The sequence below is a fragment of the Gobio gobio genome (assembly GCF_949357685.1).
Source record: "Gobio gobio genome assembly, chromosome: 4".
NCBI classification, from domain to species: Eukaryota; Metazoa; Chordata; class Actinopteri; order Cypriniformes; family Gobionidae; genus Gobio; species Gobio gobio.
The window spans coordinates 20,921,532-20,940,538 of record NC_137100.1 but is presented as its reverse complement, the minus strand read 5'-3'; the positions used below and the strand labels follow the sequence as shown (position 1 = coordinate 20,940,538).

Genomic DNA, 19,007 nt, shown 5'->3' with positions numbered 1-19,007 from the left:
CATTGTTAGTAGCAGCTCACACCATAGTAGCCGCTTTTCCACCGTCGGGCCAAATGGTTCTAAGAAAGCTGAGGAACTGATCTAGTTATGTTTCCACTTGAGCCTGGTCCGGCACGGCACGATTACTATCCATTCTCGGACTGGAATTCTCAGCACGGTTAGAAACGTGCTGGTAGAACGCATGTAGGGGCGTTGCCACTCATGATTGGTCACTTATCTGTTGCTTGGCCAGGCTTCTTAGTAGCTGACTAATTGAGCTATTTGAACGGCGTAAACACAAATTAAAAATACAATTTAAATAAATATCTGACTATCCTCCATAACATAGTCGCTATTTACATCTCATATCAGTAAACCGTTGTGTTACCAAGGCAACGACTGACACATTAGTATTACATTGCAAAGAGCTCTGTTATCAGCCCCACAGTGGAAAATTAAACCATATCCATGCCGGCTGGGCCGGATTGGCACGGAATGGAATGGTTAAGCAAAGACAATGTTTTGGCCCGATGGTGGAAAACCGGATCATGACTCCTTTGTCACCTTGCTATTGTCTGATTTGAACTGGTGCTGGTACCTCAAAAGTCACTCTCAACCTATCTATCACTCTCAACCTATCTGTCCTTAAAACTTTAAAACCTTTAAAAAACTTTAAAACTTCTTCACCTATTTCAAGACACACAATTCTTATTAAACAGGGGTCATGTTTCAGGATTCCTTGACTTAGCACAGTCTCTAAGAACCTGACCTTGTATTTCTGGAGACGCCAGGTAGTTTGCAGTACTGGGAAATGGTGGCACTGGAGACTAACCACCAGAAAGTTAACAGTCTTTTGCAGTTAACAAGAGTCTTTTTTTCTTGACCTGTTTTGTGATCCTGCTGACCTAATGAGCATTTCACTGTGGTCACACCTTAATTTTAAAATATAGCATTGCATCCTTCTCATGGCCATTTCATATGTTCACTTTTCAATGCAAGTTAAATCATTTTGAAATCAAACCTGCCTAATAATTATGCACATCTAAAGGCTTTTTTCACTTTAAGCCCTCATCAACAATTACATATCGCCTACTAATGATTTTATATATCTTAATAGCAATTATTAAGAATGATGTGGTTTTCAATTGGTAAAATGTACTTGCCTAATATTTATGTACGCACTGTACTGTAAATATATGTAGGTTTGTTAATTTTCCAACACTAAGTATAAGCAATGTCTTAACAAGCGGCACAAATATTTAGTTTAATAATTGGCTTAGTTTTTATCACAAGTCCTCATTTAGAACATACCTTCTCTTTCTGGATCTCGCTTTTGATGGAAGAGATCTTGATTTTCATCTCCTCGATCTCATGCTCAGGTAGTGTCTGGATGTGAGGGAGAGAGTCCGAGTCATCCAGAGTCTGGAAGCTCAGATCGGCCAGAGGGATGTACCATTTACACTCATACTGCTGATGCCTCCTGACAAACACACACACACAGAGAAACATACTTAAATGTCAAATAAAAGCGTGATTTATTAGATTTTTTTATTGCTTAAAAGCTTCAGGGATCAAAAAGTTTCAACTGCAGAAATGCTAAATAATGAGCTCTTATTGTGGGATGATTATGATGCCAGGCATGGCTGTGCAGCAGAATATAATCTGTTCATCATCAAGCTTAACAACCATTTAAAATTTTCTCTTGCTTAATTCAGTCTGATTGACATGCTGAATACTTTACAGTCTCTTCCAGTGCTGAGAACAAAACCCAGAACTGAATGTCCCATAATGCCGAGCATATGAGGCAAAGTAGATGGTTTGTATCCGAAAACTTAAAAATGCTGCCTTCGGAGGATGCATTCCAAGCTAGGAAGGCATCAAGGCATGTCTGAATCCAATGTTAGTATCACTTTCTGTCTCCTGAGATACCTTCATCTGATAGATTTTGAAGGCAGCATAGATGTATCCTTCGCTGCCTATGATATTCCACAATCCTGTGTGTTCCATTCTGTGACAAATATGATAAATATGGCACCTGAATGTTGCAGTTGGTGGTCAATTTCAGTGTTAACGTACATTTACATTTGCTTAGTTATCACCAAATCTTGCTCTATTTTGTTGTAGATCATTAAACTGTTATGCTTCCTCAGAAGCCTGTCCGAAATTAGTTTCATGAGGTATCGTCGTGCGCAAATGCAACCTGCAAAGTCATTGCCTGAGAAGGCAGCGTGGCAACAAGTCACCTTGCAAGCACAGCCAATAGTGCTTGTGGTACGTATGCATTTAATTCTTTGAAAGCTGTAGCTGCATCAGGGTAACCACAGCTATCAATCAATATTATGGTGTCTTTGGCATCGTAACCATGACAACAACAGAGTGACAAATGATATTGCACCTTTGTAAATCAAAACACTTAAAAGGTGGGGTAAGTGTTATTTCAAAACTGCTTTATAAAAGTGTCTCGGGCTGTGGACCAAAACAAACTTGTAGCCAATCAGCAGTAAGGGGCATGTCTACGAATTATGGTGAGAAGAGAGCGCTGCAAGTCATTATTCAAATTACATGACACAAGACGGACATTAGCCGAGCGATGACAGAAAGAGAGAATGTCTATGGAACAAAAGAAGTCTTATGATCAGGCAAGAAGTATCAGCTTTCCAGCGCTGGAGAGAACTCAAGGAGCACTCAGGCCTGCAATCGGACGCCGAGGTTGCTTAATTTCTTTTTGATAGGCGAGTAACACTGGTTTTGTTTTGTTTCACAGAACTAATATATGCTAGCTTTTGCTTGAATATGCTCGTGTGTCATGTTCGCTTGTTTGTCCATTTGCAATCATATTGTCGTTCACTTCAGCGATGATGAAGGCCCATTAATTTCCACATCCTATAACGTTCAACCACGTGTGTGTTTCAAGCGTCAGCTTGCAGTGTGTCTGAAAAGTAAGGCAATAAACTCCTAATATATGTTGGTTTCCTTTGGTTCCTCTTTTCGTGATCGATATAACCCTCTAATCTTGTCATATTTGTAATATTTTCACTAGTTGGTCTGTCGTGCTATCGAGTTGTTAATTAACTGTTTGTGTTTTTGTGATCGCTATAACCCTCTAATCTTGACATAATTGTAATATGTTCGTTAGTTGGACTGTCGTGCTCGTGCAATCGAGTTGTTCATGAGAACTGTGTTTGTGTTTTTGGGATGTAAGGGATGACATTTTCATTGAACATTCGACCTGGATTACCATATTAACACACATTTCTTTCACTTATTGATGGCATCATACCCTTGGCCAGCTGGCACAGCAGATTCCGCCATAGTCGTTGCCTGTATTGCGTACGTATGTGTGGGGCGGAGCTATCAAAATAGGGGCGAGACCACTGATCTATATAAATGACTGGATTGCTCATCGCGTTCTAAACTGCCATCAGGCAATGAAGCCACCGGAAGTGTTCGAGCGGCCATCTTACTATTCCCTATCACCAGAGGGCATCATTGACGTACAGCCAAAAAATTTACCTAGAATCACTCGATTTTCAGCATCTCACAGGATTAGTTTTACGATATATGTATGCAAGTTAATAGTTACTTCAGATGTTATCTGTAATGTTTATGGTCTTTTCGGAGAGGATGAGTCATATATTCAGATCGTTAATGTGGGTGTGTCTACTGCACACTGCCGACACAGGTAACGTAACTGAACTAACACAAAAATATCTTTCTTTCTGTATGTAATGGAGGGTTAGGGTTAGTAACTAACCCTAACCCTACATAATTGTATGTATTAATATTTATTGGAACACATATCCATAAAAATATGTATTAATATTTACTGTACAAGTTATTTGAATCAATTGCTTCAGCTAAACACATACGTTAATTAGGGGTTAGTAATATTAAACATTAACGTATATCTGTGTTTAGCTGCAGAAATTGATTCGAATAGCTTTCATTAATACAAGCCTTTATATTGCACTATATTGTATTACAATTCAAAGTTTGCCATCATCTCGGAAATAAAGCAGTCGGCATTATCTGCCTGAATAAGTTATGTACATTTTATTTCCTTATTATTGCCACATCTATTTCAGACTCTTAAAGACCAAGTTTCCATATGAGTATAAGTGTTATATGAGTATGTCCATAAGTGTATGCCGTGTTATTTATTTAATCATCGTTTAAATCATTAACTGCTTCAAAATGCATGCTGTTAACGAAATCATTGTTGAAACATTTGCAGTTAGCCTAGGCTACTGTATGAATAAAAACAATACTACAGCACAAAACAACAGTACAATGCGATTTCAGGTTACGTTTTCAAGACATAAAAATTTGCGCTTTGACATTTGTGATACTCTGAAGTGTCTCGTCCGCCCGCCGAGCTGATGTTCTCTACTATAATGAATATGAACGTAACTTTTTAATAAGCAGGGGAAATTCCTGACTTTAAATGAATAACTATTTACATGCTTAGGACATTTGTGTTGTGTACAGGGAGACTTCAAATATACGCTGACTCGTTAGGCAATGTTTTCTCAGTAAAATCATATATAATTTCCCATTGATTCAATAGAACGCGTGAGTTTACTAGGGAATACCAACATGGCGGCGTGACGGCTTCACTTTTTATGACGTCATTAGCAATCCAGTCATTTATATAGATCAGTGGGCGAGACCCTTTTGGGGTAGGTGCGTGTTTGTTTTGGTGATCAGTTACCAGAAAGCACTTACCCCACCTTTAATCTACAGACACCAACACACAACAGCCTGTAGTGTGATATATGCATGTGTAGGTAATACATAACTGAAAGAGAAAGTGAGTTAGTGTAAACTGTAAAAAATTTTGTAAATAAATCAAAGATTATTGGAGTACATTTTACAATAAAATACCATTTTAGTCTTTCTACTTCAAAACATTTTGTACAATGTGTTTTTCTTGCCATTTCTTTGTAATTCTTCTGTGAAATTTATGAGCATTTTTTTGAGTAAAAATTCAAAGTGAATCCTTCACCAATTTGAACTGTCCATGTTCATACCCAACTGCTGTCTTTTTCATCTTGGCACAGAGTAGAAGGTCTGTGAAGAGGAAGACATGGCGGAGTTTACGCGTCCCCTCCGACACCTCCACCAGGAAGCCATCCTTCACCAGCTGACGAGCCTGTGACGTTTAAAAAATGAAATATTGATATTAATACTACACACACAATAATATTCTAGTAATCTGGTTGAAACCTGAACATAGTAGGTTGTGCCATTGCACCTTTTTATATGCTTTTATACAGTTATGATTACAAACTCTCTCTCCACCTCCCTACATTTGCGTTTTGACTGTCTTCTTATCGGTTAGGGGCACGTTTCCTACAAGCACATCCTGGCTGCACATGCATGATGCGAATCTCTGTTATACCACGTCTAAAAGGTGCTCTATTGGATTGAAATCTGGTGACTGTGCAGGCCATTTGAGTAAAGTGAAACCAGATTGAAATTATTTGAGCTTTGTGACATGGCACATTATCCTATCAGAAAATGGGTATACTGTGGTTATAAAGGGATGGACATGGTCAGCAACAATACTCAGGCAGGCTGTGGTGTTTAAACAAAGCACAATTGGTACCAAGGTGCCCAGAGTGTGCCAAGAAAACATCCCTTTCTCCCTATTCTGATGCTCAGTTTGAACTTCAGCAGATCGTCTTGACCATGTCTACATGTCTCCATCACTTGCGTGACATCCTTAAAGACAAGTTCTGTATTGTCTAACCAACGTCTGTTTCAGGAAGCAGTCATTACTAACTAGCTAAATGGCTGGTTTTGGTCAGATTTTTTGCTGTTGAATGTCCACACGAACCAAAACTAAGAAAGAAAACATACCAGGTTCTGAATAAAATGCTATTAAGAAAGTCGTGTGAAAACACTATAAAGGCACTGATACCTCACCTGCCTTAAAGTGATAGTTCATCCAAAAATGAAAATTCTGTCATTAATTACTCACCCTCATTTCATTCCAAACTCGTTCGTTCATCTTCGGAACAGATAATATATAGATAGTTTTGATCCGAAAGCTCTCATGCTCCTCCATAGACAGCAATTTAATGAACACTTTCAAGGTCCAGATTGGTAAAATAGTCCATGCGACTCCAGTGGTTCAACCTTAATTTTATGAAGCGACAAGAATAGTTTTTGTGCGCTAAAACTATCAATAACGATTTTATTCAACAATTTAGTTCTAGCCTATGCCAGTCTCCAACACAGTTTCCATTGTAAATAGTGCAGTGCTCTCAAGATCTATGGCAGCCGATGCTGTTCACGTGAGCACCTCGACGCATGCCGCAGGAGCTGCACTGTTTTTACATTTACATTTTACATTTACTCATTTAGCAGACGCTTTTATCCAAAGCGACTTACAAATGAGAGCAATAGAAGCAACTAGAACAGTCAAGGGGAACAGTATGCAAGTGCAGTAACAAGTCTCAGTTAATCTAGCACAGAACACACAGGACAGAAGTTTTTTATTTTTTTTTAAATATAATTTAGACAGACAGAAAATGAATAGAATGATAAGTGCTATTCTTGATTGGTCAGGTGCTGCTGGAAGAGATGTGTCTTTAGATGTTTTTGAAAATGGCTACAGACTCGGCCGCACAAATTGAGATAGGCAGGTCATTCCACCAGGTGGGAACGGTCCAGGAAAAGGTCCGTGAGAGCGATTTCATGCCTCTTTGGTATGGCACCACAAGGCGTCGTTCACTGGCAGAACGTAAGCTCCTGGAGGGTGTGTAAGTCTGAACAAGCGAGTTTAGGTATATCGGTGCAGAGCCAGTGATTGCTTTGTAGGCGAGCACCAGTGTCTTGAATTTGATGCGAGCGGCTATTGGCAGCCAGTGCAAACTGATGAAGAGAGGCGTGACGTGCGCTCTCTTCGGCTCGTTAAAGACCACCCTCGCCGCTGCATTCTGCATTCTATTTACAACGTAAAGAGCATAGTAGACTGGCACAGGCCAGAACGAAATTGTTGAATAAAGTCACATTTGTCATGACCCTGGGCTGGGCTGATCTGTCTGTTCTTTTTCTGTCTCTGTTGTGTGTTTGTGTTTTGAGAGCACATGGGTTCTATTTGACAGTTGTGCTTGCCTTGTTGCTTGACAGTTGTCATTGTAGTGTCTTGTCCCGCCCCCTTGTTATTCCATTCATTACCCCGTTTTTGTTTCACTCCTTCCACCTGTTCTGTATCAATTTAGATTACCCTATTTAATCATCTCTTGTGTGCTGTCCTGTGCCAGTTCGTTGTTTGTTCTCTGTGCAAGCAATTGCTCTAGCCTTGTTGTGTTGTGTCCTGTCCTGTCCTGTCGTGTTGGATTTCTGCCTGATCAGTCGTCTTGGACTATTTTGCCTATTTGTTTTTTCATCTTTTAGTTTATTGTTTTCTCCTTTTCCCTGCCTGTTTTCTCCAGGCAGTTTCCCACTGCATTCAGCCCTGGCCTCGCCCTCTATCGCCGGATCACGCCCTCTATTGCGGATCACAGATCTCCTTCTCAGCCCTGCTTCACGTGCCGCCTGAGCGCCGCCAGCCTCCAACTCAACTGCGCCTCCTGCTGCCCTACTCTGCCTGTTTCAGGCTCGTCAGTCATTGTGATCACTGTCAGAAAGCTCTATCTCTAACTTATTTTTTGTTGCCGTTTTGAATTCTTTTCTGTTCCTGTCCGGATTGTTGACAGCATTTTTTTTATACAATTTGTTCCTCTGATCCTGTCTGGACTATTGACAACCTTTTGGGGTTGCATTTTTGTGTTTTCAATAAACCGTTGTTTGGTGCCTGCAGAGTGCAGACTGGGTCCGTCTCCTGATCGAACAACATTATTCTTGTCGCTTCATTAAATTAAGGTTGAACCACTGGAGTCACATGGACTATTTTAACAACCTGTTTTTACTACCTTTCTGGACCTTAAAAGTGTTCATTAAATAGCTGTGTATGGAGGGGCCTGAGAGCTCTCAGATTTCATAAAAAATATCTTAATTTGTGATCCGAAGATGAACGAAGGTCTTATGGGTTTGGAACGTCATGAGGGTGAGTAATTAATGACAGAATTTTCATTTTTGGGTGAACTAGCCCTTTAAAGCATAACTTACAGTAAACGATTGTATATGCAAAATACAGTATACTTCACGCTCTCTTCTGACACACAAAGGGCCCTATTTTAACGATCTGAGTGCATGGCACAGGTGCACTTAGGGTGTGTCCGAATCCACTTTTGCTAGTTTAATGATAGAAAAAAACAGTTAGGTGCATGGTCTAAAAGGGTTGTAAGTAATTTCTTAAAGGGGTCATAGAATGACATTTTTGTACAAGTTAATATGATTCTTTAGTGTCTAAATGAAAAGTTTGTAATATACTTTAATTAAAAATTCTCATTAGTATTGTAAGAAAACACTCAATTTACCTGGTCAAAACCAGCTCAGTTTTCAGTAAGTCATTTCAGTGTATGTGACTTTAAATGATAATGAGCTTTGCTCACCCCGCCCCCTCTGCTCTGTGGGGCGTTCGGTTCGACACGACACAACACCACAACACACGTGGAGTGTTGCCTTGACAACATTTGAGGGTATATTTTCGAGAAATAATGACAACGGGAGTCTCTGAAGACACATCTAAGCAACCTTATCATTTTGAACCGGAGTCGGACCAGGAACAGATGACGAACCCATCGAAGTTCGAACAGGACGTTTCTGAATGGTTGGTTAACGTCATGTCACTTTGATCTATCTTTGTACTGGCAGAGTAGCATAGTGAGATACGAATGCTATGTGTTTACTGATGTGTTAGTTCATTGACAGATTGATGTTATGTTATAAGATTTTTTTTTTTTACATTACTTCTTAATCAGTAACAGACACCGTTATAAACCATGTACAAAAGTAAGCTTAGTGTAGTGTTACCACGTTAACTTTATCACCCGAGTACACAGTTTGTAATAACAACCATAACGCGTTGTTCATTATAAACGTGGGATTATGAATTATATTGAGAACGTCATACACAGAAAGCATGCCGTAATGTAACTTACCCTGTAAACTTTAGCCTCATTCATCGTGAAGCGTGCAAGCGATTTGCAAAGATTAATATAAAGGTTAATAAAACGTTACACTCACACATCTTCGATCTTCCTGAGGTGCAGCAGGAACACGATCCTTTTTTCAAGAGCAGCTTATTAGCAAAACCTGCTTTATACTGACGCTCGTTTATAAAGCAGTCTGCTGAGAAATGATTCGCGCAAACATTGACGATGATGGGGGGGAATATTCCCTTCTAAAACAAAACTCAGCAGCCTCTGGGTCTTCAGCGGTTCGGATTTAGGAACATCAAAATGACTGCTGTGTTCGTTATTACACCCAACAACACAACACCACAATCGCTTAGACGCCATTCTGCTCCAGCGTATCAACAATGGCGGACTGATGACAGCTCGCTCAGGGCGGGTCTGTGTTGAAACGCTGCTGTCAATCAACAATCTTAGGAGGGGCGTACACCGTGTAACGTCACACGGTCAGACGGCTCGATTTGAGACAGGGGAAAATATATAAGGAGATTAAAAAAAAACACTGGATGTATTTTTATCATTATAGGATGGTTGTGTACAGGCACTGCCAACACACATTTCCGTATAATCAACTTGTAAAAGTGCATGTACCATTCTATGACCCCTTTAATGAGTCATGGCTTTGTTTTGGGCGTAATGTGCAATAAACCAATCAGAGTCTCATCTCAAATTCCTTTTAAAAGCCAGTTGCGCTTGCACCATGGCGGATTTGCTATTTACATGGTGGAATTTGCGCACGGAAAGACTGAACACTTCTCCAGAGAGGAATCCTTTTATTTGTAATATTTAAAAAAGTGTGTGTGCTGCTGCGTCCTGTGTGTGTAATAAGCAGAGTGTGTTGTGCACCCGCCTATGTGCATATTACTAACGCGCCCTTTAAATAACACAAAAAATACTGCGCTATTGACTTTAGACCAGGTTTTTATTGGTCAATGGAGCAGTTGTTTTCAGTTGCCTAAAAATAGCAACGTGCCAACAATGTGCATGAACACACCTTGTTTTCAGACCAGCACACCCATAGGCGAACAGATGGGCACTAGTGCATTTGCTATTCAAATAAAGTGGCACGGGACGTGAAAACAATAACTGCGTCGGGCTGAAACTAGCAAAAAAAGACTTGACCTGCCTGGCGTCGCATTGCGCCGGGTGTATGATAGGGCCCATACACACAAAGTTGCACAAACACACAGTCACACACCTCTCCCTTCGGTGTGGTCACGGCAGTCCTGCGGGGGTCAATCTCTTCATTGATGCTGGACAGAAAGTTCTGGGATATTCTCAGAGCATCCTGCAGTAACGGGAAGTCTGGATGATCCTTAGGGGTGTGTTTCAACAAGTCCTTAAATAATAAAACAAAAAGACAACATACCTGAGTGTTATGTGTATTCTTAAAGTGATAATCACAATATTAAAATAAAAATTATAAAGTTATAAATCTACACAACAGTTCAAAAGTTTGGAGTTAGTAAGACTTTTAAAATGTGTTTGAAAGAAGTCTTTTATGCACACCAAGACTGCATTTATTTGATCAAAACGTACAGTAAGAACAAGAATACTGTGAAATATTGCAATTTAGAAGAACTGTTTTCTATTTTAATATATTTTAAAATGTAATTTATGCCTATAATGTCTGAATTTTCAGCAGCTATAACTCCAGTCTTCAGTGTCACATGATCCTTCAAAAATCATTCTAATATGCTGATTTGCTGCTCAAGAAATATTTTTATTACTATCAATGATGAAAACAGTTATTCTACTTTATTATTCTATAAAATTTCTATGGAAACCATGACACATTTTTCCAGGATTCTTTGATGAATCAAAATAACAAGATTTATTTGAAATATAAATGGTTTGTAACATTGATTATAAATATCTTTACTGTCACTTCTAATAAAATTAATGTGTCCTGATTTTGTTCATTTTTTTTATCTTGCAGACCACAAAACTTTTGAATGGCTGTGTATATGTGGAAATCACATTTTGGACTTATACTGATATTTATTAGAAACACTGAATGTGCCTTAAAATAATGGCAGGCCTAAAGTCACAGCTGATTGGATCTGAGTGTTTTTGAGAGTGTGCATGTGTGACTCCAGAAAACATTATTCTGTGCATTTAGCTTAGTAAAGGAGACCATACAATTTTAAACCTAACTACATGCAATTAATAGACGTTTATATTTTTAGAGAGAGAGCAACTCACATGTAGGACAAGAGTGCTGCGAGTGACACGGTCAATAGGCTTGTAGAGGAGAGCTGTAAAGACAGAAATTAAAGAGTGAATCATAGAGTAATCATATGTTATGGAATATTCTTTTATGAGATGTATAAGATCTGAACTCACAAAACACTCATACTTTCAATCATAAAAATGCTCAAAATGCCAAACACACCCAGAGAGAGGGGGGGAGAGAGAGAGAAATGAAAAATACCCTTTCCAAAACTATTACACTGCTGACTGAGCAGCTGTGATAATAGCAACATCTCTGAGCACTACACAAACATGAGCATCCAGGACAAATGAATCCAAACACTGAGAGGAGGCTCGGTTTATGATTTTAGCTCTCTAAATGAGAAAGAAAAGAAAACACTTATCTGTCAACTTGTATCATGCCCTCCCTAAACACTGCAGTGGTATATGAACACCTCATACCATACATTTTATACCAAGTTCTTGCTATACAATGTGATAGACTTCAATAGTTTTTAACTTCTTAAGCTCAGGGACCATTTTTGGGATTTCCACCACATATACATTTAAAAGTATATACATGATGATGTCATTCCGGACATTCCCTGTACAGGGTCCGCAGAGTTTAAGTGGTTAAGCTAATTGTAATTCCTGAAGACTGAACTTTATATCTAAAAGAAATCTATCTGCATTAGAAATAAGAAATTTCTCAATGCTTCTCAAGCCACCAGTGGCGCTCACACGGACATTGACTCCTACACCTCCTCTGTATTGGATCATATCAATACCACCATTGACAGTGTTACAACCCAGAAACAGATCACCACATACCCAAATCAGAAGCCATGGATGAACAGGGAAGTGCGACTCCTGCTGAAGTCACGCAACACTGCCTTCAGATCAGGAGATGCACAAGCCTACAGCGCATCCAGGGCAAACCTGAAGAGGGGCATCAAAAAGGCCAAGCACTGCTACAAGCTAAAGATAGAGGGTCACTTTTCCAACTCTGACCCTCGACGCATGTGGCAGGGCATCCAGGCCATCAGTGACTACAAACCCACCCACTCCACCCCCGCAGCCACTGATGTCAACTTCTTGAACGAGCTAAATCACTTTTACGCTCGTTTTGAAAGAGACAACAGAGAAACTGCCACCAAGCTCAAACCCTCAGCTGACCCACCAATCACACTCTCCTCCACAGATGTCTGCAAGTCACTGAGCCGGATCAGCGCGCACAAGGCTGCTGGACCAGACAACATCCCTGGTCGTGTTCTCAGGGCATGTGCGGAGCAGCTCGCTGAGGTTTTTACAGACATTTTCAACCTGTCTCTTGCCCAAGCAGCTGTACCTTCATGCTTTAAACGCACGTCCATTGTGCCAGTGCCAAAACACTCTAACCCGAGGTGCCCTAATGACTACCGCCCTGTAGCACTCACACCCATCGTCATGAAGTGCTTTGAGCGGCTGGTCCTGGAACACCTAAAAGACTCTCTACCATCCACATTGGACTCACACCAGTTTGCCTACCGCAGCAATAGGAGCACAGAGGATGCCGTTTCCATGGCACTGCACTCTGTGCTCACTCACCTGGACAATAAGAACACTTACGCACGCATGCTGTTTATTGACTTCAGCTCAGCATTCAACACTGTCATCCCAACCAAGTTAATAGCCAAACTTGGAGACCTGGGCATCAATACCTCAATGTGCAACTGGATTTTGGACTTCCTAACTGACAGACCCCAGAATGTTCGTTCAGGATCCACCTGCTCCACATCCATCACACTCAACACTGGTGTACCACAGGGCTGTGTGCTAAGTCCGTTTCTCTACTCCCTCTTCACCGCCGACTGCAAGCCTGTGTATGGATCTAATTCTATCGTCAAGTTTGCGGACGACACAACGGTGATTGGTCTCATCAGCAACAACGATGAGACTGCCTATAGGGAGGAGATCCAGCACCTGGCCACATGGTGCGCTGATAATAACCTGCTCCTCAACACCACCAAAACGAAGGAGCTCATCGTGGACTTCAGGAAGGAGTCAAGAGGCACACACGACACCATCCACATCAATGGAATGGCTGTTGAACGTGTCTCCAGTTTCAAGTTCCTGGGGATCCACATCTCGGCGGACATGTTGTGGACGACCAACACCTCCAGCCTGGTCAAGAAGGCTCACCAGCGCCTCTTCTTCCTGAGGACACTGAGGAAGAATCAGCTCTCCTCGGCTATCCTGGTGAACTTCTATCGCTGCGCAATAGAAAGCATCCTGACCAACTGTGTGGCAGTGTGGTATGGGAGCTGCTCTGTTGCGGAGCGCAAGGCACTGCAGCGGGTGGTGAAAACTGCCCAGCGCATCACAGGGACTCCACTGCCTGCCATCGAGCACATCCAGAGGAAACGCTGTCTGCATCGAGCTCGCAGCATCCTCAAGGACTCCTCTCACCCAGCCCACAGACTGTTTTCTCTCCTGCCCTCCGGCAGGCGTTTCAGGATCCACCGGACCAGGACCAGCAGACTTAAGAACAGTTTTTTCCCCAGAGCTGTCTCTTTACTGAACTCAAACCCCCGCTGATCCACTCCCCTCATATACTGATAACTCTCCTACCTCACATCCACCTTCACTTTGTTACTTGCACTACCGACTCTTTATTACAGTAACAACTGTTTACTTATTCATTTTGCACTACCACACCGTAACTGGATTATGCTCATTTGCACTGCCGACTGTTATTTACAGTACCTACTGTTTACATTTGTATTTTGCACCGTACTTCTAACTGTAATATGCAATCACTTCCACTGCACTTTTACACTTTTTTTCGGATAGCTTCTGTCCATAATTTATTGCACTACCTTAATCCACTGCCATATTCCTCATTTTAGCCTAACATATCATTGTATACCTCTATCTGTAAAATTCTGTTTATAGTAATAGCCATCTGTATATTATATTATATTCATAGTACATATCCACCTGTAAATTCTGTTTATAGTATTAACCATCTGTATATTATTCACTGTACATATTCACCTGTAAATTCTGTTTATAGTAATAACCATCTCTCTATTTATAGACATATTTATATATACTCAGTACATATCCATGTCCTGCACTTATGCAAACGTTGTATATCCTGCACTTGCTGCTATTGCACTTCTGGTTAGACCTAAACTGCATTTCGTTGCCTTGTACTTGTACTTGTGTAATGACAATAAAGTTGAATCTAATCTAATCTAATCTAAGAAATAAAAAGAAGTAATAAAAGAAATAAAAGAAGGCAACGTCAGCAAATGACTCATTATGAAAATATTATACACCACCACCATTGTTCACAAATTGCAATTGGTCATTGCAAGTCAAAGGACAATTTGCAAAGTTAAATGAGGGATTTAGATTTTTTTTCTATCAATAAATAATCAATACAATACTGCTTTGCAACTTAAAAACATTATTATTATTATTGTTATTGTTTTTATTAATAATGTTTACCAATATGCAACCAATATTTAATATTGCACTAAAGGTTCAATTTTAAGAGCCGGTAATGGAAAAATACTGAATTTTCTAAATATTAATGTGTGGTTATGGCCATGCACTAACCACTGACTGAACACAATCATTTATGTAATTTCGGTTGACTTTATTATAACACCGCTTATCAAGGTCAGACTACTGTCTTCCATGAAGTCCCAGGTACCTACAAGGAGCACTGCTATACACAGTTTTGGAAAGTATACTGACATACACACTCCATACAAGGGTCTCCTGTGAGCAATCTTCAGGAAAGAGCTTTGTCTCTCATTTCTTTGGCAGCACAAGTGAGAGACTTAGGTTTATGATGGGTTCATGTGGTGGTCCTGCTGTCTTTTATTCTAATGGGTGATGATTCCCACTAGTCCATACTCACTCCCACTCAATTCATCTAATTATAGATTATATATCACATCGCAAAAGAACGAAGCTCTCTGACAGGGCTAATTTCCCATGTGCCTTTGCAAGGCTGAAGGATTACAGTGGAGAGAGAGTGGAGACAGGAATGTTTAAAAAAGGAGGAGGAGGAGGGATTTATAATGGAAAACTACAGTGTCATTTATCAAATAAGAAACTAATTTTCACTATCAAATTTACAAGTGTTCATTTGCATTACCGTTTGCAGGGCTTTATGAGCATTTTCTATGGTGATTTTGGGTCAAACCTGTGGAATTTGCTAAATGGACCATAAAATAAACTAAGCACATTTTCTGAAGAAAACAGTTTTCTGAAGAAAATTTGAGTGGTGTTTGTCCATACAAAACTCACTCCCACAGTTTGGGTGGTTAGAAGGGTGTTGTGGTCATTAGACGTTTGAGTGTTTGTTAGCGTTTTGCTATGTGTTTCTAAGACACTGCAAAGGTGTTAGTGTGATCTTAGAGGTTGCTTGGTTTGTTGTGTTCTGGATGGTCTTTAGTAAGTTGTTGATTATAGTGTTATTATATATTATAGTGTTGCTAGCTGGTTGCTGGGCGTTGCTATGAGTTATAGTGTTCTGGGTGGTTATTATGGCATTACAAGGTGGATTTTACTGTAAGTTACTATAGAAAAAGTATCAAGCATGTGTTAGTAGTAGTGCATGAGAGCTCGTTCTGGACATCATGAATTAATACACAAAATCAATGTCCACTGAGTTTCCAATCAAGAGTCCTCTGGCTCATTCCACCTCACAAAGCCTGACCAATCACAGCTGGATCTGAAATTGAAAAAATTAGAGCTGTTTGCCAAAAGCATTGTAAGCCTAAGTAGATCTTAGAAACCACTGACACCACACCAATGCTCTCTATGATCTACTTCATTTATATTTAATTGATACTGATATGGATTCTTATTCTCAGTATATTTTAATCTTTGCTGTTTTCTGTTACTGCCTGAACTCAGGGCTCACAAAATCGCTAGCCCGACGTCCCAGGGCTATGGTATCTTCCATCCGGGCCCGGGCAACCAAAACAGATCACGGCCCTGCCTGACGGGCTATTTTAAATTGTGAATACAATTCCTTTCTTGCTTTGCGTTGTTTTTTCTTCAGGCGGAATTTACCAAATTAAAAACAAAAGGAAGGAAAGTCAAGTAACATGGGAGCGTTTTAGTGAAGTAGTTTAACAAGACGAATCAAGTGTTGGGTAGCCTACGTGACATGTAACGGCTGTGAAGCGCTCTGTATATGACAATAAATGAATAAAGGCTACAGTGGAGAAAATTGTGCAAGTCGCTGCGTGCATGTGTGTGTGTACATGCGTGTGTGTGTTCAAATGTTAAGAGGTGCATAGTTGGTGTTTCAGTTCTACACAGACAAAAAAGACAGGTCAAGACAAATTCATAAAAATTTCAGTTCAGAACCAAATGTAGAACAAAATCTATTTGTATTGATGATTGTAATTTGATTATTTTATATACCATTGTTGATATTTGAGATTTTGAAATGGTTTTGATTGATTCGACTCCTATTCAGTGTTCTACATAAAAATAAAATGTATTCATAAACTCGTTAGTCAGCTAGAAAAATAACTATAGAAAGGGGCACTTTGCTAAATATTATAATATAATATATGCACTATATTAAAATCCTTATATTTTTACTTAAACTGTTGTCTTCATGAGACAGAATGGAAGGAGCTAAAAATGGAATTCAACACCTCCCATATAATTGCATGTGAAAAATGTAAACATGGTTATTCTTTTGTGGCACTTGAAAAAAAAAATTGGCGCCTAACTTTTTGCCTTATAGGAGCCAATGGCTCCTTAATTTATATTTTGGTCTGGAGCCCTGTGTAATGTCATGTATCTCATGTAATTTGTCAGCTAAAAATCCGAATGAGAGAAAAGGTGCAGAGGAGAATTTTGATAAATTCAAATCTTTCTATATTGTTATTCCTCTTTCCACAACTTCAGCGCTTGAAAGACTACTGTTTATCATCTATCAATCTGGGCCCGTATTTATCAAGCCTCTGAGAATTACTCACAAGAACACTGCTAAGAATTGACTTAAGTGTAAAAAAATGATTGGCTCAAAGCTGTGCAAAAAAGTTAGTTATCAAGCATCTCAGTCATATTTTAAGTGAAGTGTAGGACTAAATCTTCAGTGTCAGTCTTAGAGATGATTTACGACACACAGGATTTTGGATGACGACATAGGCATGGACCAATCACTGAATAGATTTCCTTATTTAAGAATATTCTCAGATAAATTCACATTGATTGGTGGAATTAAGGGGAATTTGCATTCAATACACAATAAAGAATTTTCAAGAGAATACATTATGATATTCACATTGGAAATCAAAGATAAACACGTTTTCCACCATGTCTTACAAATTACAAATTTTAAACCGGTGTGCTGTTAACTGACCTGCCTATATATAGGCTAGATTTTATGATATAATCCAAAAGAATACAAAATTGGTGGGAGGAAGAAGCGCTACTGCTTGCCGAATTATTCAAACAATGGAATTTTTTTTTATAAATGGCAACATTAACCAGCGCTGAAAAAGGTGATGCTCAGTCCAAACGAAACCATTTGATTAACCACTCGTCGTCAAATATTTCAAAAACATTTGTCCTTCCTCTCCTGAAAGATTTGCGCACATCTCTGTCTGCTCAGTGCCCCCTACTGGCAACTCCTAACCACTTGAGAGACCTCTCGAGCTGTCTTAAATAACTGGGAGAGTAAGAGTGATTCTTAGCTTTAAGAAATTTGATAACTTGCTTTTATACTTAAGTATGAAAGTAGGAGTACATTTCATGAATTCTCAGCTTAAGACTAAAACGGTACTTTGAGAAGCTTGATAAATACGGGCCCTGGTGACTGCAGCTTGTGCATAGTGCACTCTCAGAAAAAAAGGTACAGGGCTGTCACTGGGGCGGTACCCTAAGGTACAAAAGTGAAAAGGTACATCTTTGTACCTTACTCACCCCTGAAAGGTACATTTTAGTACCTCAAAAGGTACATATCAGTACTTTAAGAGTGCATATTAGTACCTTAAAGGTACATATTAATACCTTAAAGGTACATATTAGTACCTTTTTTGTTATGTACCTTAGGGTACCGCCCCAGTGACAGCAATGTACCTTTTTTTCTGACAGTGTGGGGGTGTACAGTCATACAGTATATGGTAGGGGTTTGACGAGATCTTGTGCCACCTTTTCACATTAAAGGATTAGTTCACCCAAAAATGAAAATTCTGTCATTAATTACTCATCCTCATTTTGTTTCAAACCCATAAGATGTTTGTTCATCTTCGGAAAAAATAAATGCAAATATTTTTTATGAAATCTGAGAGCTTTCTGTATTCTCCATTGATAGCTATGCAACTACCTGTGGAAGCTCAAATATGCTGCGTAACACACGAGATTGAACCTCATTGGCTCATGCGGAAGCTCAAACGTGCTGTGTAACACACAAGAATAAACCTCATTGGCTCTTGAAGCGTTTTTAAGTGGTAGTTGTGTAAAATCACTCACAGATCAGTGATTGAGCTGCATTTTGTGTGAAAACAGCAGACTAATACCACAGCTTATTTGGAAAACCTAACACAACATAAAACAATGATTATTTACAATAAAACTTAACTTACATTTTCACTGTAATAACAACAACATCTTTTTGAATTCATTCTGAATTATGGACCAAAACGTGTTCATATTATTAACATCTTTACTGATGCTGCATCCTCTTAATATGTTATTTGAGTAAGTTTAAAGGGTATTCACTTG

At 39.5% G+C, this 19,007-nt stretch overlaps 1 protein-coding gene across 3 annotated transcripts in view; it reads right to left on the bottom strand.

The window, feature by feature from the left end:
* abr (ABR activator of RhoGEF and GTPase) overlaps positions 1-19,007 on the bottom strand; it is a 453,886-nt gene that overhangs the window by 162,709 nt on the left and 272,170 nt on the right. For all 3 annotated transcript variants that reach the window (XM_079816090.1, XM_079816091.1, XM_079816092.1), the window contains 4 exons: positions 11,271-11,323; positions 10,264-10,404; positions 5,010-5,131; positions 1,291-1,459 (listed from right to left, as the gene is read on the bottom strand). In XM_079816090.1, the coding sequence (XP_079672216.1) occupies positions 1,291-1,459; positions 5,010-5,131; positions 10,264-10,404; positions 11,271-11,323 (485 nt within the window). The remainder of the gene's footprint in view (positions 1-1,290; positions 1,460-5,009; positions 5,132-10,263; positions 10,405-11,270; positions 11,324-19,007) is intronic.